Source organism: Geotrypetes seraphini, chromosome 5 (assembly GCF_902459505.1).
Source record: "Geotrypetes seraphini chromosome 5, aGeoSer1.1, whole genome shotgun sequence".
Taxonomy (NCBI): domain Eukaryota; kingdom Metazoa; phylum Chordata; class Amphibia; order Gymnophiona; family Dermophiidae; genus Geotrypetes; species Geotrypetes seraphini.
In genome coordinates, this window is record NC_047088.1 from 2919611 (window position 1) to 2939529 (window position 19919).

Consider the following 19919-nt stretch of genomic DNA (forward strand, 5'->3'; position numbering starts at 1 on the left):
CAGGAAGCTCTGCAGCTTTGGACTTGGGATGTCTCTCACAACATCTTCCTGAAAGCTGTCTACATTCAAGGGAAGAACAATTGTCTGGCAGACAAATTGAGTCGCTTTCTGCAACCTCACAAATGGACTCTCAGTTCGTCATCTCTTCATCACTTCTTCTCTCTGTGGGGGACCCCTCAGATAGATCTCTTCGCGTCTCCCCACAACAACAAATTGCCTCAATTCTGCTTAAGGATATATTCTCCTCGCCGCTTGGTGGTGGATGCTTTTCTTCTGGAATGGACGAACATTCCCTCTGATTCTCAAGACTCTTGTCAAGCTCAAAAACGAACATGCCACCATGATTCTAATAGCTCCTTGGTGGCCTAGGCAACCCTGGATCTCCCTTCTTCTTCAACTCAGCAGCAGGGAGCCATACCTTCTACCAGTTTTTCCATCTCTGCTTACACAGAGTCAAGGATCTCTACTTCATCCCATCCTGCAGTCTCTACACTTGACAGCTTGGTACCTCTCAACTTAACTCCTCGTCAGTTTTCTCAACCTGTTCAGGACATTTTAGAGGCTTCCTGAAAGCCTGCCACTAGACAATGCTACCACCAAAAATGGACTAGATTTTCTACGTGGTGCATCTCTCACAACAAGGAGCCTCAAGCTACTTCCTTGTCTTCCGTCTTGGATTATCTTTTGCACTTTTCTACTTCTGGCCTCAAGTCTACATCCATTCGAATCCATCTTAGTGCAATTGCTGCTTTCCATCAGCCCATCGAAGGAAAACCCCTTTCTCATCCTGTGGTATCCAGATTTATGAAAGGTCTTTTCAATGTCAAACCACCTCTCAAACTGCCTCCAGTGGTTTGGGATCTCAATGTTCTTGCTCAATTGATGAAGCTTCCTTTTGAACCAAAGGCTACGGCTCATCTCAAATACCTCACTTGGAAAGTGGTGTTTCTCGTTGCTCTCGCATCTGCTCGAAGAGTCAGTGAGCTGCAAGCTTTAGTTGCAGTCCCACCTTTCACAGTTTTCCATCATGACAAGGTGGTCCTCCATACTCATTCTAAGTTCTTACCTAAAGTGGTTTCAGAATTTCATCTCAATCAATCCATTGTACTTCCAGTGTTTTTTCCAAGGCTTCACTCTCATCCTGGAGAATCTGTTCTTCATATCCTGGATTGTAAACATGCTTTGGCCTTCTACTTAGAACACACTAAACCACTCAGATCTGCTCCTCAACTTTTTGTCTCCTTCAATCCAAACAAGTTGGGACATCCGATTTCTAAGTGAACCATCTCCAACTGGATGGCTGCTTTTATCTCTTTCTGCTATGCTCAGGCTGGACTTCATCTACAGAGTCGAGTCACAGCCCACAAAGTCAGAATCATGGCGGTTTCAGTAGCTTTCCTCAGATCAATTGCTATTGAGGAAATTTGCAAAGCTGCCACCTGGTCCTCGGTTCATACCTTTACCTCTCATTATTGTCTGGATGCTTTTTCCAGACGGGATGGCCATTTTGGCCAGGCAGTGTTACAAAATTTATTCTCCTGACTTGCCAACACTCCCACCATCCCATTCTGGTTAGTTTGGAGGTCACCCACATGTTGAGAATAAGCTGCCTGCTTGTCCTAGGATAAAGCACAGTTACTTACCGTAACAGGTGTTATCGAGGGAGAGCAGGCAGCTATTCTCACAACCCACCTACCTCCCCTGGTTGGCTTCTCTGCTAGCTATCTGAACATAAGAACATAAGAAACGCCTTCACCGGATCAGACCCTAGGTCCATCCAGTCCGGTGACCCGCACACGCGGAGGCCAAGCCAGGTGCTCCCAGATGGAGACCCTGATTACCCGTATCCCTCAATGTGATTTGCAAGGAGGTGTGCATCCAACTTGCGCTTGAATCCCAGAATGGTAGTCTCCGTCACAACCTCCTCCGGGAGAGCATTCCAAGCATCCACCACTCGCTGTGCGAAACAGAACTTCCTGACATTTGTCCTGAGCCTGCTGCCCCTCAGCTTCAGTCCATGACCTCTTGTCCGTGTCACATTTGACAATGTGAATAATGATGTTTCTTGCTCTAGTTTGTCGAATACTTTTAGTATTTTAAAAGTCTCTATCATATCCCCTCGCAATCTCCTCTTTTCAAGGGTGAACAGTCCCAGTTTTCCGAGGCGTTCTTTGTAGCTTAAATTTTCCATACCTTTTACTAGCTTCGTGGCTTGCCTCTGCACCCTTTCCAGCAGGGTTATATCCTTTTTTAGGTATGGAGACCAGTGTTGGACACAGTATTCCAAGTGTGGTCTGACCATTGCTCTGTAAAGCGGCATTATAACGGCCGCCGATCTACTCATGATCCCCTTCTTTATCATGCCCAACATTCTGTTTGCTTTCTTTGCCGCTGCTGCGCATTGAGCCGACGGCTTCAGGTTCCTGTCTATCAGAACCCCCAGGACCCTTTCTTGTTCGCTTTTGCCCAATGTTATACCTAACATTTTATATTCATGTTCCTTATTTTCCTACCCAGGTGCATCACCTTGCATTTGTCTATGTTAAACTTCATCTGCCACTTTTCCGCCCATTCCTCCAGCTGGTTTAGATCCTTCTGGAGATCCTCGCTGTCCTGTTGTGACCCAACTGCCCGACATAGTTTTGTGTCATCTGCAAACTTGATTATATTACTTGTTGTTTCCTCTTCCAGGTCATTTATGAAGATATTGAATAAGATGGGCCCAAGAACTGAGCCCTGGGGCATGCCGCTAATCACCTTCTCCCAGTCCGAGAATTTCCTATTTATGCTTACCCTCTGCAATCTGTTCTCTAGCTATTTGCCTATCCATCTGAGTATGTCCCCTTCTATTCCGTGACTTAGTAGATTCCTCATAAGCCTTGCGTGCGGGACATTGTCGAACGCTTTCTGGAAGTCCAAGTAAATTATATCCACCGGGTCTCCGCTATCGATTAGTTTGTTCACCTTCTCAAAAAATTGAAGTAAATTCGACAAACATGACTTCCCCTTCCTGAAGCCGTGTTGACTAGCTCTCATCAGGTCGTGATTTTCCAGATGTTGCACTGAACTGAGGAGACGTGCCCTGTGCTGGGCGGGAAGGCACTCACACTTGTGCAATGTAGCAGACTCAAAACTTCTGAGTTTCTTCAAGCAAGTCTGCTTGCGAGGGTGTCTGCATCCGGGCTCAGTGGATGATGTCACCCACATTTGAGAATAGCTTTATCATGATCTACTTCTGCTATTGAGCTGGAAGTCGGGGCCATAGGAGATCAATGAGATAGACGAAACCAATACTCCCTTTAAGGACTGGCCAGGTGTGCATGCAAATATGTTTTTTGTTTGAGCGACAAGTTCTAAAAATTATTTTCGTGTGAGCAATAATTTTCCAGATTTGCACGTATTTTTGTGAGCAACCTTGTAAAATTTATGAGCGACGCTCCTAGAATGCATGAGTGATTGCTCATGCGCTCCACTTAGAGGGAAGATAGGCAGTAAGTAGCTGGTGGGCTGTTCTCGTACTACTTGTCCAGAACCTGTGATTGGATTTGTTTGAAGCTAGATGGAAATCCTTGAATCAGGACTCAGAAAAAGGCTACTAAAATGGTTGCTGGTCTTTGTCTTAAGGTGTATGAGGACAGACTTAAAGGCGGGAGAGGGGAGATGCTGTATCCATGTTTAAGAGCTGTGAATGTGTGGATGCAACATCAAGCAGTTAGTTGTGAACCTGTGCAAAACAGAATTGTTAATGGTAGGGTTAGTAGATGTTATGGAATGAATGGCGTCCATTTTTTCTGGAATTGTCGCTTGAGGTGGTCTCCCAGAATGTTCTTCGTCTTCTCTGCTCCAATATCCTGTTCTAAATGTAGCAACCCAGTTCTTGACTGTGGAGTAGGAAGGGCGCTTATCCCCTAATGTAGCTGACAGATCATCATCATCAATTTGTTTGGCCAAGTTTTCTGTTAGGAAAAGATCTTTCATCACAGCTGGACACTCTTCTGCAGTGAAATCTCCTTTGTTTTGCACCATTTTCATTTCAGATCTGAAAAAAAAATAAATCGGGCTAAATAAATTGAGGTCAGACACATACAAAACAAACTTTGATGTGATGAAAACATTAGTCTAAAAGTAGGTGAAATAGGAAAAGCTGAAGACTTATCAGCACCCCTCATAATAACTACAGTTAATGAGCTGCTGTAGAATGGTTGGAGGCCACAAGTGAAGTGCTTCTGCCGGGCAGTGAGGAATCACAAAGAAAGCATCGGAAAAGTTCATTCTGTAATTGGCAGCACTGTGAGCCAGTGGCAGGGAAAGGCGCTAAGCCACAGTGTCCTAGTAAGTTAGGCTTAAGTCCAAGAGAACTGGCCTGAGAAAGAGCAGAATTTAGGACAGTTCACCTAAACTGGTGTTGACTTATTTCCTTGTTCTGAGTGTAAAAGAGAAGAAAAGGTGTGCTGATTGTTTTCTCTGTTTTCCTTTCTATGCTTGAAGAGATATCTGTGGGAATTGGTAGCAGAGTTTGGTGCTTAGTTCTGTCTCATATGCAGGAAGAAAATGGTCTCATAGGTTGCAGATCTTTCCTGCTTCAGGGGTAAAATTCTCATGGTTTCCCTGGCAGTTCAGCTGGACGTTGTGTGCTTTTTTGTGAGCAGTGAAATGGCTCTGTATCCTGCTCTGGCCTGTTCTCCTGCAGTGAGATATCTTTTGGAGGCTCTTTTTGAGCCCTTGGGGAAGTCTGTAAAACACTTTACCTTAAGATTGTCTTCTTGTTAGCCACTGCCTCAGCCAGGCGAATCTGAGTTGCAGGCTTTGTCCTGCAGTGACCCTTATTTGTCCTTGGACGAAGTCATCTTCTTGCCAATGATTCCTTCCTTTCTCCTTAAGGTAGTTTCTCCTTTTCATGTGAACCAGGCAGTTGCCCCACCTTCTTTGGGGACTCACGAAGAGGCTGCAGACAGCAGTAACTACAGATGATTAATTCCCTCTACCTTTTAGATATCCTTTATCCTGTTTCAGGAGCCCTGTAAAGATCAAGAGGCCTTTATAGCTTGGTGGATTAAGGTGGTCATAAAAGCAGCCAACATCATTCATGGGAAAGTAAGGCCCATTCTACCAGAGCACAGCCAGCTTTCTAGGTAGGGCCCATGTGGTTGAACTGGAAGTTATCTGCAAAACAACGAATCACTCATTGCTGCACTCCTTTGTGAAGCAGTATGAATGATGTACCAGCCAGGCTAATTTGACCTGTGATTCAGGAGGCCCTTGTCTTCCTTTGCCCACTAAGGTATTGCTTGGTTTCCTCCCATTTGTCTAGTCTGGTCTAGCGAGGCAGTAAGGAAAGTGACGTTTCATCACACCTGTTAATTTTCTTTTCTAGAGTCTTGCAATACCAGTCTGTGCAGTTCTATGGATAAGTTCATTGTATATGGTATGCTCATGATTTATGCTGTAGTGGTTATGACAAGATGGACCTAATTCTTCTTTGGCGGTGGAATGCTGGAAATCCTGGGCTGCACCTTAAGTCTAAGCCACTTGGGCTTTCAGTGTGCAAGCAGAAAGACAGGATTACAAATGTTTTGCCTAAACAGTCCAAAGTTGAATTGATAAGTCTTGAAGTTAAAACATTGGTCTTCAGCTAGTAGGTCATATACATATGGGGTTATGCTGCATGTGCAAGCTAAAGTAGAGGAGTGGCCTAGCGATTAGAAGTTGCGGGTTCGATCCCAGTGCTGCTCCTTGGTAACCCTCCATTGCCCCAGGTTAGTTGGATTGTGAGCCCACTTGGAAACAATTGTACTTCTCCAAGATAGGATGGTATATGAAATGCCAATAAACATGAAACATTAAGGGCTCCTTTTACTAAGGTGCCCTAGGGCTTTAATGCGCAGTATAGCGCGCGATAGACCTTAACGCCAGTATTGAGCTGGCATTAGTTCTAGAAGCGTAGCGCATGGTAATTTCCTGCGTGCGCTAAAAACGCTAGCGCACCTTATTAAAAAGTTGTGCGATTTCCTTGCAGAACAAGTTGCAGGTAAGGAATTAGCTTTTCCTAGGAAAATGTTAGACAGATCTCGTTTCTCTTGAATCCTATCAATTGTTGACCATATTTAATGGTTTAAGAATCTTATTATAATCCTTATTGAAATTTGTGGGATATAAGAACAGTGTTCTCCCCAGAAATTTTTTCCAGCCGGGTGGCATGAAAAAGTGGCCGGGCGGGACGGGGAAATTTGGTGGTAGGGAAAATTAAGGGCTCCTTTTACTAAGCTGCAATAGCGTTTTTAGCGCTTACAGAATTGCCGCGCTACACGGCTAGAACTAACGCCAGCTCAATGCTGGCATGCGAGCTAAGCGTGTGGTAAAACCGCTAGCGCAGCTTAGTAAAAGGAGCCCTAAATGTGTACTATTGTTATTAGTTATTTTCCAATGCTCAATATGGCAGCCTTTCTTAAGATTTGACACTTGTTCCATAATTTTTTATTAAATTTAAGAAGTATCCAATTCTAGAAGTGAATACGGTAATTAGATATTTGCCCTCTTTCAAATGGTATAGAGCAGCATCTCTCAAACTTTTTTAACTCCGGCACACTAAACGGAGCAAATGTTTTTTGTGGCACACTAAATGCAGCAAATAGTTTTCATGGCTGGAAAAAATTTCTGGGGAGAACACTGTTGCCGTTAGTTTTCAAGGTCCAATCACGTCAAAGACTGATGCTTATCTGGGCAGCTGTATAATAAAAAGAATGGATAAGATAACATGAGAAGTGAAATTGTCATGAATCAGAGGGATACATACCCTGTAGGTCCTAAAAGCAGGCTTGTGGATTAGATATAAACTATGAAGGCAGTGGTGTACCTAGCATATGTGACACCCATCATTTTTTTACACCCCCCCCCCCCCCATCTGTATGAAAAACATGATTTTTATAACAATCCACACATCACACAAGAGTGTACCTAGGAAAAGGCAGCATCTTACATACTGCAGTGAGCAGTACAACATCAATACACCCATTGTAAAATTAAACAAGCTAGACTAGTACAGATCAATCCTACACAGTCAATCCTAACTGAAAACCATGTCTTTCGAACACACAGAACACAGAAAACACCTTCGCCTAGTATGGAATATGTAATCACAAACTAACCCCTCTCCCTTTTATAAAACTATAATGTGGTTTTTAGCCATGGTGGTAACAACTCAGACTCTCATAGAATTCTGAGCAATTACCACCATGGCCGGTGCTATAAAAAAAACCTCTACAGTTTTGTAAAAGGGGGGATAAAATATAAAAACGTAGACAAAAGTTAAATTGAACCACCAAGAAGCTGGACTCTGTATACAATACAACACCACAGAAACAGCGATGCATCTCCCCTAAAGCAAAAAAATAAATAGAATTTTTTTCTACATTGTCTTCTCTGGTTTCTGCTTTCCTCATAGTCTTGTCACTCTCTTCCTTTCATCCACTGTCTACCCTCTCTCTGCCCCTTCTATATGGCATCTTCTCTCCTTGTATTCCCCTTCCATCTCTCCCTTCACCCCTATTATTCTGCATCCATCTTCTTCCCTTCCCTCCTCCAATGGTCTGGCATCTCTCTCCTGTTCTTCCCTTCCTTCTCCCACACGCCCATGGTCTGGCATTTTACTCTCTCCTCTCCCTTCCCCCCACTTCCATCAGCATCTGCCCCCTTTCTTTCCCTCCAACCCAATTCCATCCAGTATCCTTCCCCCTTATGTCTCTCTCTCCTTTCCCTGCACACCAATTCCATCAGCATCTGCCCCCTTTCTCTCCCTCCACCACCATTCCATACCACCTTGACCCCCTTTTTCTCCCTCTACCACCCTTCTATGCTCCTCTCTCCCTCCAAACCAGCAAGTTCCCATGATGACTGCTTCTGTTGCCTCTGCCTCTGGAAGATGTAAGTGATGTTGGAGGGGGAGGGCCGGCAGACGCAGGGAGTTGTGGCAAGGTACCGCAATGACTGCAGCTGCCAGTCCACCCCTTCCGACGCCACTTACGTCTTCTGGAGGCAGAGGCGGCAAATGCAGTCATAGCAGGACCTTCCTGCACTTCAGTGTGGCTGCTGACTCTGCTTCGGAATAAGTACGGCAGGTGCCATTTAGAGCAGTTCGGAAGGTTCTGGATCCAGCCGGCTATGTACCCCCCTAAGGCTGGCACCCGGGGCGGTCTGCCACTGTATGAGGGGACAAAAAATAATAAAAAGAATGGATAACCTGACCGATTTAGACATGTCATATAATTATAACCACAAAAATATGTCATAAAATGTAATTCTAAACTCAAAAGACTCCAGACGAAAAGCAGATTATAGAAAGGAAACCAGAAAAGACCAGGTAGATGAAAAGTGAAACCTGGGAAAGATCTAAATTATTGTTCAAATGAGCTTCTATTAAAACCAAAGAATAAAACCACAGCACTCGGGAAAGTGAAAAAGGGAGAGTAAAATGGACTTAACGAAAAGGTCTCTGCATTGATGAGATAAACTCGTACGCAGAATAAATGTGAACATGCGACAGTGGGGCTATGATATTTGATCCGTTGAAAGAGGCGCCAAAAAGTGTCGGCATTGGATTGAATGCACACAGATAGGGGAGGGGCATCGGGCTGTTAAAAAAGGCTGCTTTAATAAATAAATGAAAATACTGGTGAAAAACTAAATAAAAAACCAAAACAATGATAAAATGCAGAACCTGACTGCAAGAGGTAGTGAAAGTAGCATAAGGCACCTGTAGTACTGTTAGTGCCAGAGTTGCTTAAAATAAAGAACCGTTCTGTACATGAGGAGAAAAAAAAAAGAATGAGGTGATAAGATGTAAAGTGCTGGCCCCTCACTGCACCACTTGATAAAACTAAGGAGCGATGTTCTAGAGCAGGGGTGCCCATATTTTTTGGGCTTGCGAGCTACTGTTAAAATGACCAAGTCAAAATGATCTACCAACAATAAGATTAAAAAAAAACACCCCACAAAGCACACTGTATGCAGAGAAAATGTTAATAATCATTCCTATTCTGGGGTTTTTTCAAAGAGGTCAAAGCAGATGACTCTATGCACTGTCATCTCAGTAACAACCATACAAAAATAGACAAATACCCCCCTCCCTTTTTACTAAACCATGATAGCAGTTTTTAGCGCAGGGAGCTGCGCTGAATGCCCAGCGCTGCTCTCGACGCTCATAGGCTCCCTGCGCTAAAAACCTCTATTGCGGTTTAGTAAAAGGGGACCTTAGTGTAAAATATAGACAGCAGATATAAATTCAGACACATTTTGATCACTAAATTTAAAATAAAATCATTTTTCCTACCTTGTCTGGTGATTTCATGAGTCTCTGGTTGCACTTTCTTCTTCTGACTGTGCATCCAATCTTTCTTCCCTTCTTTTAGCCTGTATGCTTCCTCTCTAGACCTCATTCCCTCGCCCAACTTTTCCTTCCTATCTCCCTGCCCTTTCTTTCTCTCTGCCTCCCTTTCTTTTTTTTTATGTTTCTCTTCTTTCCTTCTGTCTCCCTGCCTGCCCTTTTTCTTTCTTTCTCCCTGCCCTCCCCCAAGCCACTGCCACTGCCACCAGGGACCAGGACCCAAACCGCCACCAATAACAGGCCCGAAAGCCGATGCTGCCCCAGGCTCTCCCTGCTTCGGCCGACCAGCATTCCTCTCCCCGACGTCAATTCTGCCGTCGGGGAGAGGAAGGCTGATTGGCCCAAGATCGCGATCGACCTGTTGGGGGAAATGCTGTCGGGTCCTGCCTTCGCGGGAACAGAAAGTAGGCAGGACCCGGCAGCAAGAAGAGCAAATGCTTCACTAACCTGTCTCCCGCCTTAGCCCATAGCGAACGCTTGCTTCAGGGCTCTCAACATGTGCGTGCCGGCTTCCCTTCTCTTCCCTCCGAAACCGGAAGTTATGTCCGGGGGGGGAGGGAGAAGGGAAGCCGGCACGCACATGTTGAGAACCCTGAAGCAAGCGTTCGCTACGGGCTAAGGCGGGAGACAGGTTAGTGAAGCATTTGCTCTTCTTGCTGCCGGGTCCTGCCTACTTTCTGTTTCCACGAAGGCAGGATCCGGCAGCATTTCCCCCAATAGAGCCCCGGAGCATAAGTTCGCTACGGGCTGAAATCTCCAAGCCGGGTTTTTTTGGTTTTTTTTTAATGTTCAGCAGCGGCGGCAGCAGCAGATGATAGCCGGGCGCTCGTCTAAATTAGCTGGGCGGACCGCCCAGCTAAAAGGCCCTAGGGAGAACACTGTAAGAAACTGTATGGAATGGTATTTGTTCATGTTTTGTCATCAACCATTGGTCCTTAGTTGGGATGTTTGCAGTCCCTCTGTGTTTACCGTAATTCCACTTCCCCTTTCTTTTGCCCACAGATCAGCTCCAATTTCAGTAGTATTATTGCAGAAAAGCTCCGCTGCAACACGCTACCTGACACTGGACGAAGGAAACCTCAGGTGAACCAGAAGGATAACTTCTGGCTAGTAACAGCGCGCTCACAGAGTGCCATCAACAACTGGTTCACAGATCTCTCTGGAACTAAGCCACTGACTCACCTGGCAAAAAAGGTATGTCTGAGGTAAAATTGTTCTTGCCCGCTTCATTCCACCCCCCTGGCCAATGGAGTTGACTGTTTGCACACTTGTGGCTGATGAGAAAGCTGAGTATCTTCTTAGCTCTCTGCTGGCTGAAGCGACATCTCCTCGTGTTTTTTATGCCTCCTCACACATTTCTTTCTATGATTCCAGGATGATGGTGGTGCTGATATTTGTTGAATAACTCTGCTTTGCTGACAGGTGCCAATCTTCAGTAAGAAGGAGGAAGTCTTTGGCTACTTGGCGAAGTACAATGTGCCTGTAATGAGAGCAGCATGGCTGATCAAGATGACTTGTGCTTACTACGCGGCTATTACGGAGACTAAAGTAAAGAAGCGCCACGTCATTGATCCCTTCATAGGTATCTCCAATAATCCAATACATTAAGCAGTTAAGATTTACAAAGTGCAGAAACATAGAAACATGACGGTAGATAAAGGCCAAATGGCCCATCTAGTCTGCCCATCCGCAGTAATCATTATCTCTTTCTCTCTCTGAGAAATCCCACGTGCCTCAGAGAAATGAGAGTTGGAGGAGTCTGGCCTGGTGGCAGGATACTACATATTTTCCTCTTATCTGACAGAAAGAACAAAAATGCCAGTTTTCCTGCTCAGTCTTTTGGGTGTGTTTATTTTCTGTTAGCTTTAGGCAAGTCTGCATCTCTGATATGTTTTGCTTCTCTTGTTATAGAAGACGGGGCATTTCTCTGTCTCAGCTATTGCACTTCATGTAGAGTTTCTAGCTCAGTTCTTGTCTGCATATTTCTGTTTCTAGTTTATGGTCATTTAATATAGGTTTGTTAGTACTGTATTCTGTGTATGTGACTGAGATGTGGTATTGTGCCAGCATTACTCACGTAGATGTTTGTATAAGTCCAGCTATTTATCCAGTAAGTGAATTGGTGTTCTTGTTTCATACATTTAGGCCACAAAAATGCAACCGGGTGGGCAGGATCATACATGAAATACTTTTAAAACTAATAGGAGGAAATGTTTTTTCACTCAGTAAATAGTTAAGCTCTAGAATTTATTGCCAGAGGATGTGGTAACAGCAGTTAACGTAGATGGGTTTAAAAAAGGTTTGGAGAAGTTCAGACAGACACTAAGGAAGCCACTTCTTGCCCTGGCATCTTTAGCATGAAATGTTGCTACTATTTGGGTTTTTGCCAGATACTTGTGACCTGCATTGGCCACTACTGGAAACAGGATACTGGGCTAGATGGACCATTGGTCTGACTCAGTATGGTTGTTTTTATGTTCATATGAAACATTTAAGGAAAGAACATAAGAATACTACTACTACTTATCATTTCTATAGCGCTGCTAGATGTATGCAGCACTATACGTGAAAACATTCAAGAGATAGTCCCTGCTCTGTAGAGCTTACAATCTAATTAAACAGACAAACAGGACAAGAAGTTTCTCAGGCATATGTACTTTACAAGTAAGTGGGGATTAGGAGTTAAAAACCAGTCTCCAAAAAAAGTGCTTTTAGCCTGGATTTTTTTTTTTTTTTTTTTTTTTTTTTTGAAGTTTAAAATTTTTTTATTAAACAAAATGAAAACAGTACACAGGCAGTATGCCAACAGCAAAAGTACAATGCCCATATGAGACAACAGAACCCCCCCCACCCCCCCCGCCGAGTGATACAATATAAGCCTAAAACAAAGGAAGATGCAAAAGAAAAATATGAAGAGTTTCAAAGTAGACCTCGCCAGGAGCTATAACGAGACCACTGTCGATGAAACGTTCCACAGGAATCATTATTTAAAGCAGTCAATTTGGACATCAAATAAATTTGGTCAACCTTATGTAACAGTTCAGTACGAGAAGGCAAAGAGTCCCGTTTCCAATATGTAGCCACTAAAAGTCTGGCTGCCGTAGTAACCAGGGCCACAAAATGATTCTGATCCACATCCAAACTTCCCAAAGGATAGTTAAGTAAAAATGTTTCCATACGCAATAGGATGGGTAAGCGTAACACATCAATCAGCAATCGTTGAACCATCTTCCAAAAAGGTACAATCTTAATACAATCCCACCACACATGCCCAAAGGAGCCCAGACACCCACAATTGCGCCAACAGTGCCCGTTCCCACAGTGATAGAAACGATGCACCTTTTCTGGCGTGAGGTACCACTGAAATAGCATCTTATACCCCTGCTCCACTAAGGGAGATGCCAAGGAGACTCTCAGCAGTGTACCATAAAGACAGTCCCATTGTCGATAATCCAAAGCCCTCCCCAGTAAGAGTTCCCAACGATGTTCATATGTGTGAGCCTGTGGTCGAGTGTATAAAAGAGCCCTATAGAGACGGGAAATAAGGCCCACCCCAGATCCCATCCTAAAAACTTGTAAGAAAGCAGAGTCTGCCCCTTCCCACTCCGGGATCACCCTCTTCACCATAAAATCTCGAAGTTGGACATAGGCGAAAAAATCAGTCGAGGGGAGATCATATATAGATTGTAAGGCAGCAAAGGGTACCAGTTGTCCACCCACTACCAGCTGACCTAGGACCCTAAGACCCTCCATTTCCCAACGCCGAAAAATCCCAGTATCTTTAGCAGGCAGAAAATCAGGGGCAAATCTAATGGGAGTAGCATAAAAATAGCGCTGACGTGGGAACCAAGCTCGTCTAACCCGGCTCCATGCATGCAAAGTACATTCCATCCCATAAGATGTCTCAGTCTGCAGATCCCGAAGGATATCAAAAGACAGCCAGGGCACTGCTGCCAAAGGGTAAGTAGGCTGTAAGGCCTGTTCTAATGAGACCCAGCGCTGGGAGGGATATGCCCAATGAAACAGTCCCTGCAGTTGGGATGCATAGTAATATGTAGAAAAATCAGGAACACCCATTCCCCCATGTAGTCTGTCCCAGTACATACGCTCCCTCCGCACCCTAGGGGGTTTACGTGTCCAGATATAAGCAAAGGCCCGCCTTTGTAGCCTAAGCAAGAACCGTTTAGGAATTGAGAGAGGTAGGCAGGAGAACAGATACAAAAAACGAGGCAGCACATTCATACGCAAAGCACTAATCCTACCCATCCAAGACAATCTCAATCCTTCCCATCGATCCAGATCAGCAAATACAGTTCTTAGCAACGGAGGGTAATTCAATTCAAAAAGGTCAGTAAGTCGTCTAGATATACGCACACCAAGGTATTTAATGGATTTAGCCGCCCATCGAAACGAGAACCTAGCACGTAAGTCCGTCACCAACAAGTCCGGAAGGGAAACGTTAAGCAATTCAGATTTTTCGATGTTAATTTTAAAGCCAGCCACCACACCAAATGTAGTCAAAACACGAAGCGCCTCCGTCAAAGAACGATGTGGGTGGGTCAAGGTAAACAAAATATCATCAGCATACAATAAAATCTTATGCTCTTCACCACCCACCACAATTCCCTGAATGTCAGCATTCGCACGTATAGAGGCTGCTAAAGGTTCCATGACCAGCGCGAAAATCAGTGGTGACAAAGGGCACCCTTGCCTAGTTCCTCTACGGATCATAAAGTTAGCAGTATATCTTCCATTAACTCTTAAACAAGCCTCCGGGGCAGCATATAGTAAAGTCACCCAGTGTAGAAAAGCACCCGAAATGCCCATTTTCTTCAAGGCCGCTAACATAAACGGCCAATAAACCCTATCAAAGGCTTTTTCAGCGTCAACTGATAACAGGACTGCCGGAACAGAATTTTGATGGGCCACTCCAATAAGATCTAACACTCTTCGGATATTATCACCAGGTTGCCTCCCTGAAATAAAGCCACATTGATCTCCATGGACTAGGTAAGGCAGAAAACGTTGCAACCGGACTGCCAAAATACGAGTAAACAGCTTATAATCAACTCCTAACAATGAAATAGGGCGGTAAGACCCACAAAGGAGGGGATCCTTCCCAGGTTTAAGAAGAAGGGAGACCGCTGCCTGACGAAACGAATACGGCAGACAATCCCCCTCCAGAAAAGAATTAAACAATCTAGTCAGAGGATTGACTATATGGGCCTCCATTTTCTTGTAAAACAGGGGGGAAAAGCCATCAACACCCGGTGCCTTGGAAGCAGCCAAATGACGTATAGCCGCTACCACCTCAGCGGGTTGAATAGGGGAAGAGAGCCACTCCGCATCAACTTCCGCCAAACAAGGCAAGGTGACGCTAGATAGAAAAGCAGCAATCTCCCCCTCCGTGGATTCAATTTCCGGAGTGTACAGAGTCTGATAGAAGGATAAAAAAGCCTGATGGATGTCCCCATCATCCACACAAAGCTGACCCGAATCATTACGAATCCGGGTTATGGAGTGTTGTGCTTGAATTTGCTTGATCTGTGCGGCTAACAAGCGGCCTGCCCTACCACCCCATTCAAAAAACTGTTGTTTCCGCCTCTGCAGGGCCCAAGCCATGCCCTCTAAATCAAGTTCTTGTAAATCTCTCCGGCACTCCGTCAACGCAACCCCCCCAGCCACCGACGGGGCTCTCTTGTGAGCATTCTCTAGGCGTCGAAGGCGAGACACTAATTCTAATCTGCGTGCCACTCGACATTGATTTCTGTACGACCCCCTCGAGATACAACAACCCCTAAGGGTAGCTTTAAAACTTTCCCAAAGAATTGTAACATCAATGCCTGCTATGTCGTTGAATACAAAAAATTCCTCGACATCAGTCTCTAAAAGAGTCAAGGTATTGGGATCTTTTAACAAAGAGTCATTCATACGCCACATGCGACGGCCGCCTCTAACCTGTCCAATCTGTAACTCCAGAGTCAAAGGAGCATGATCTGACCACACCCGGGGCTCAATACTGGAGGCCAGGGCTCGAGGCAAAGCAATACGAGGTAGCATCCACATATCAATTCTAGTATATGAATTATGTTTCGATGAATAAAATGTGTAATCTCGCGTGCCTGGATGTAAATAACGCCACACATCTATCAAATCATGCCTACGCAGGAAGCGCAGCAAAGCTCTTCTGTCGCCTCTAGCGTAGCGGATGGAAGAATTTGAATTATCCTCCTGAGGATAGCAAGTAAGGTTAAAATCTCCACCCACAAGGAGAGTACCTTCTACATGATCCAACAGTACACGTTCTAGCAGTGTAAAGAAGGCCCCCTGACCAGCGTTGGGGGCATAGACATTCAGCAGACTATACAAGGTTCCATCCAGCTCAGCCTTGACCAATATGTAGCGGCCCTCAACATCCCGCACCACCTCTCTCAATACCACCTGGACACGTTTATGTATTAAGATACCCACCCCCTGGGTCTTTTTCCGGACCTTATTAGAGGAAAGGAAAACGTGTGGATAGTTGTGGTGTGTAAGCAATTTCTCATAATGAGATTGAAAATGGGTCTCCTGAATAAATCCAACCGCACTATTCAGGCGGCTCATTTCTTTAAATAGCAAGCGTCGTTTTTGTGGAGAATTCAGTCCATGTACATTATAAGATAGCAAAGTGAGTTTATCCATTTGTACCAGAAAAGAAAAAGCACATCATTACCAAATCGACCATTAGTTCCAAAGCAGCCAAATCAACCAACCCCTGCAATCGTAACCTTAAGAGAAACATTATACAAACAGTCTTCCATACAATCATACAAGAAAGCACTCGGTCACCACTTTGCCCAGCACCAACACCCCCCCCCCCCCCCCAACCCCCCAACAATACCCCACATGGTCCAGCCACCAAAGCACCTGGTAACCATGGTACAGGAAGTGTAGATAAACAGCTCACAAAGGGACCCCCAAAACAAGCCCTATAAACAATCTTCGCGACAGATGCCGCTCAGCAAAGAGAAGAAAAAACAGTCACAGCATAAAATTTCTAAATCACAGTGCACAAATACAAATGTTCAAGTGAGTGAGGATGTAGCCGCCTCCAAAGGGCGACGAGCTGCAGCTGATCTAGCCACTCTCTGCCATCCCAGCCCTCTTCCTGGTTTGGGCACAGGTGACCTCTGAGGAAGGGGAGCCATTTCTGAGGCTGCCATCAAACTTGCTTCCACCATTCGAGCCTGAACATCCGCCACAGTTATTGCAGTGTAGGTCTTGCCTGCATGTGTAAAAGCCAGTCCGATGGGATAGATCCATCTATATCGAACACTGCGCTCCTGTAATATACGGGTACAGTCTCTATACGTGCGACGGCGGGCCAGGGTTGCTGGAGCCACATCAGGATAGACATCAATTTCTGCTTCTTCCCATTTGACGGTTCCCCCAGAGCGCCTCACCGCCCGAAGCACATGTTCTTTATCCATATAGCGATGGAAACAAGCCACAACATCTCGGGGGCGGTTCATATCACGCGGGCCAGGAATGCGGTGTGCCCTATCCAGCAAGGGTTTACCCACCTCCACAGGCAAGCCAGCAGTCTCCAGTGCCTGTATGCATATATGATCAATCACCTCCATACATCGTGGGTCAGAAACAGTGTCAGGCACTCCCCGAAAGCGAAGGTTGCACCGTCTGGAGCGGTTCTCCAGATCCTCCAGTTTTAGGGTGCTCACATCAGCTTTTTCCTCCAGCGCTGCAATTTTGTTTCTCAGCTGTGTCAATTCAGAGCCATGTGTCTCCACTACAGCTTCCGTCTCCCCCACCCGACTCCCGAGGTCACCCACCTCTCGTTTGAGCTCTGCAACTACTGCATGTATATCAGCTCGAACTGCTGTAATCTCAGTTTTTAATTCCTGGAACCAGCCACGCATTTCCAGTTGCAGATTCGGCAACGTTGCAGCATCAGGTGGGCCCTCCGCAGCCGCGGTCGGATCGGGCGCCATTTTCGGACCAGATTTAGGAGGCCCATTTGGGATCGGGGAGGAGAACGTTTTAATATCTGTCTGTTTTTTCCGCGTCGCCATCGAGACGCAGCAGTGTAGTTTCACAGACAAGTTGAGGAAGGCAGACAGTGCAGGCACTCGAGATCGCGCGAAGGTCGCCAAATTTAGCCCGGGGGTCCGCGGAGCTATCGCTCTAGGCTGCCATCAGCCACGATGACGTCACTTCCTCCTTTTAGCCTGGATTTTAATACTGCCAGAGAAGGAGCTTGACTTACTGACTCAAGCAGTCCTTAGATCTGGGATTACTTGGCCTACTGAGGTCCTATTTTATTCCTATTCTTACTTATGGGTTATATGATCTTTTTAGAGTTACCACGTGGCTCTGGAGGGGGGAGGACTAATTGAGACATCCGGGTTTTACTTCCATTGAAAGCAATGGAGGTGGGGCCCGGATGCCTCAGTCCATCCTCCTTTCTCTAGAGCCATATGATAACCCTAATCTTGAGTTATCCATGTGGTTTTAAACATGTTTTTTGCAGACATTTTTCTTGATTTTTGATTGAACTGCTGCTACCTCTTTGTTTTATATGATTTCAATTGCCTCAGTATTAATTGGATAAATATCATGTCAAGAAATACTATGGAGCTGAAATTCCTTGATATAACTATGGGGTCCTTTTATTAAGATGTGCTAACCAATTTAGCACACGCTGAATGATAAGACCTCCATTCTTTCGCTATATTAAGGGGAAACGACTCACGAATGAAGTGGTGGGGCTGTTGGATGACCATGGAATAAAGGGAGTGCTAAAGGAGAACAAAGCCATCGCCGACAAATCGAACACATTTTTTGCGTCTGTATTTACCGAAGAGGATATACAAAACATACTGGAAGCCGACAGGCTATACGCAAGAAACACAGACGGGAAACTGACAGGGTTGACGGTCAGTCTAGAAGAGGTATGCAGGCAGATTGATAGGCTTAAAAACAATAATTCCTTAGCAACAGCAGCAGATGAATCCAGAGACCAATGGGATAGCACACATCTACCAGCAGGCGGAGATAGAGAAACTGATTAACAGGTAGTCCTATTGGCTAGCACTCCTCCTGTATCTCCAGTATTCTCTATCTCCCAGCAGGAAATGGTCGGTTTTCAACTAGCTCCTGAATTCTGGCTGTGACTGGAAAATTATTTTCTCCTGTTGAGGTTTCTCTTCAGCGAGACTGCCATTCTGTTTCTCCTGTTGAGGTTTCTCTTCAGTGGGCTGGCAATGCTATTTCTCCTGTTAAGATTTTCTCTTCAATGAAACAGGGGTGTCCGGCTGAACGGTGCCGGCTTTAGGGGTTACACCTGGGCCCCCCCAGGTCCCTGCCTCACCCTCCCTCCATTGCTAGAGGGTCTGACTGGGTCTCAATTTTTTCTTCTTTCCCTTCTCTGTTTAAAAAAAAAAAGGAGACCACAGTTGCTACATTCTGCTCTGTTAGTGCTGCTCATCCAGCTCTAACTGGCTTCAACCGGCCCTAACAACAAGCTTGTGAGTAGGTATGTGGTTTTTACTGTTTGAACTTCAGATTCTGTTTGGGAATCTTAGTACTGTGGGTTCGGTCAATGTACGTTTAAAGAATGGATTTTTTATTGAGGCTAAGTTTTATTACTAGAAATCCATTGAGGGAGCCGGGACTTTCCCGCCCTTTGCATGCACGCGCTTGGTTTCCTTGTTGGTTACAGCGCGGCAGTAGCGGTGCGATTTCATGCTCGCACTTGTTCTCCTCGTTGGGTTTCAGTGCAGCAATAGTAGTCCTGTTTATTCCGAGACTCTCTTTTGTCGGTGTTTGTCACGTCCATGTGTAGCTGATTGTGCAGATGCTGATTTATAGCAGAGCGCATGAGATAGGACATGTTTTTTTCGGCGCTGTGGGAAGCACTGCACTGTTCTACTTATTCCCCGAGTCTGATTTTCTTTCTATGCAGGCTGCGGCAGGGTAAATTTTGCGGGGCTTGAATCTGACTATGTTTCTAGGAGCGTTGATGCAGCAGCCACGTGTCGATGAGAATCAGGCGTGTGCTTGGGTCTCCGGTGATGGCGGGAGAGCTGCAGCATTCCGGTAGTTTATTTCCAGCTGACTTTGGTCAGGGTATGCTGCGGCTTCGCTCCTTTCCAGTTCAGACAAGTTGTACGTGTTTCACCAGCTTTGGGACAAGCTTGGACAGATTTATATCTCTATGTCAGTGTTCCTGCTGTATTCACTTGAAGGAAGCTGCTAGTTTAATCAGACCCTGGGGTTAGCACTCAAGGCCAGCCGAAGGGAGACTGTAGGAGCTGTGCCTAGTCCTGAGCACATGGTAGAACAGTCCTGAGCACATGGCAGAACAGTGAGTGGAGCAGAGTGTGCTAGCAGGAAGGAGCGGAGAGAGGAGCAGAGAAGGCGGTACTAGCAGGGGAAGAGGCGAGAGCTAACTCCGCCCACCCCCGACGTCACCAACCAAACTCCCCCCAGAAAAGGGGACGAGCCAACGGTGCGCAGCTGTTCGGCGCGCAGCGAAGGC

At 45.5% G+C, this 19919-nt stretch overlaps 1 protein-coding gene across 1 annotated transcript in view; it reads left to right on the top strand.

Annotated features, from left to right (window-relative positions):
• MED12 (mediator complex subunit 12) overlaps window positions 1–19919 on the top strand; it is a 708291-nt gene that overhangs the window by 53083 nt on the left and 635289 nt on the right. Inside the window, exons 3-4 of the mRNA XM_033943934.1 lie at window positions 10382–10573; window positions 10802–10961. Of these exons, the coding sequence (XP_033799825.1) occupies window positions 10382–10573; window positions 10802–10961 (352 nt within the window). The remainder of the gene's footprint in view (window positions 1–10381; window positions 10574–10801; window positions 10962–19919) is intronic.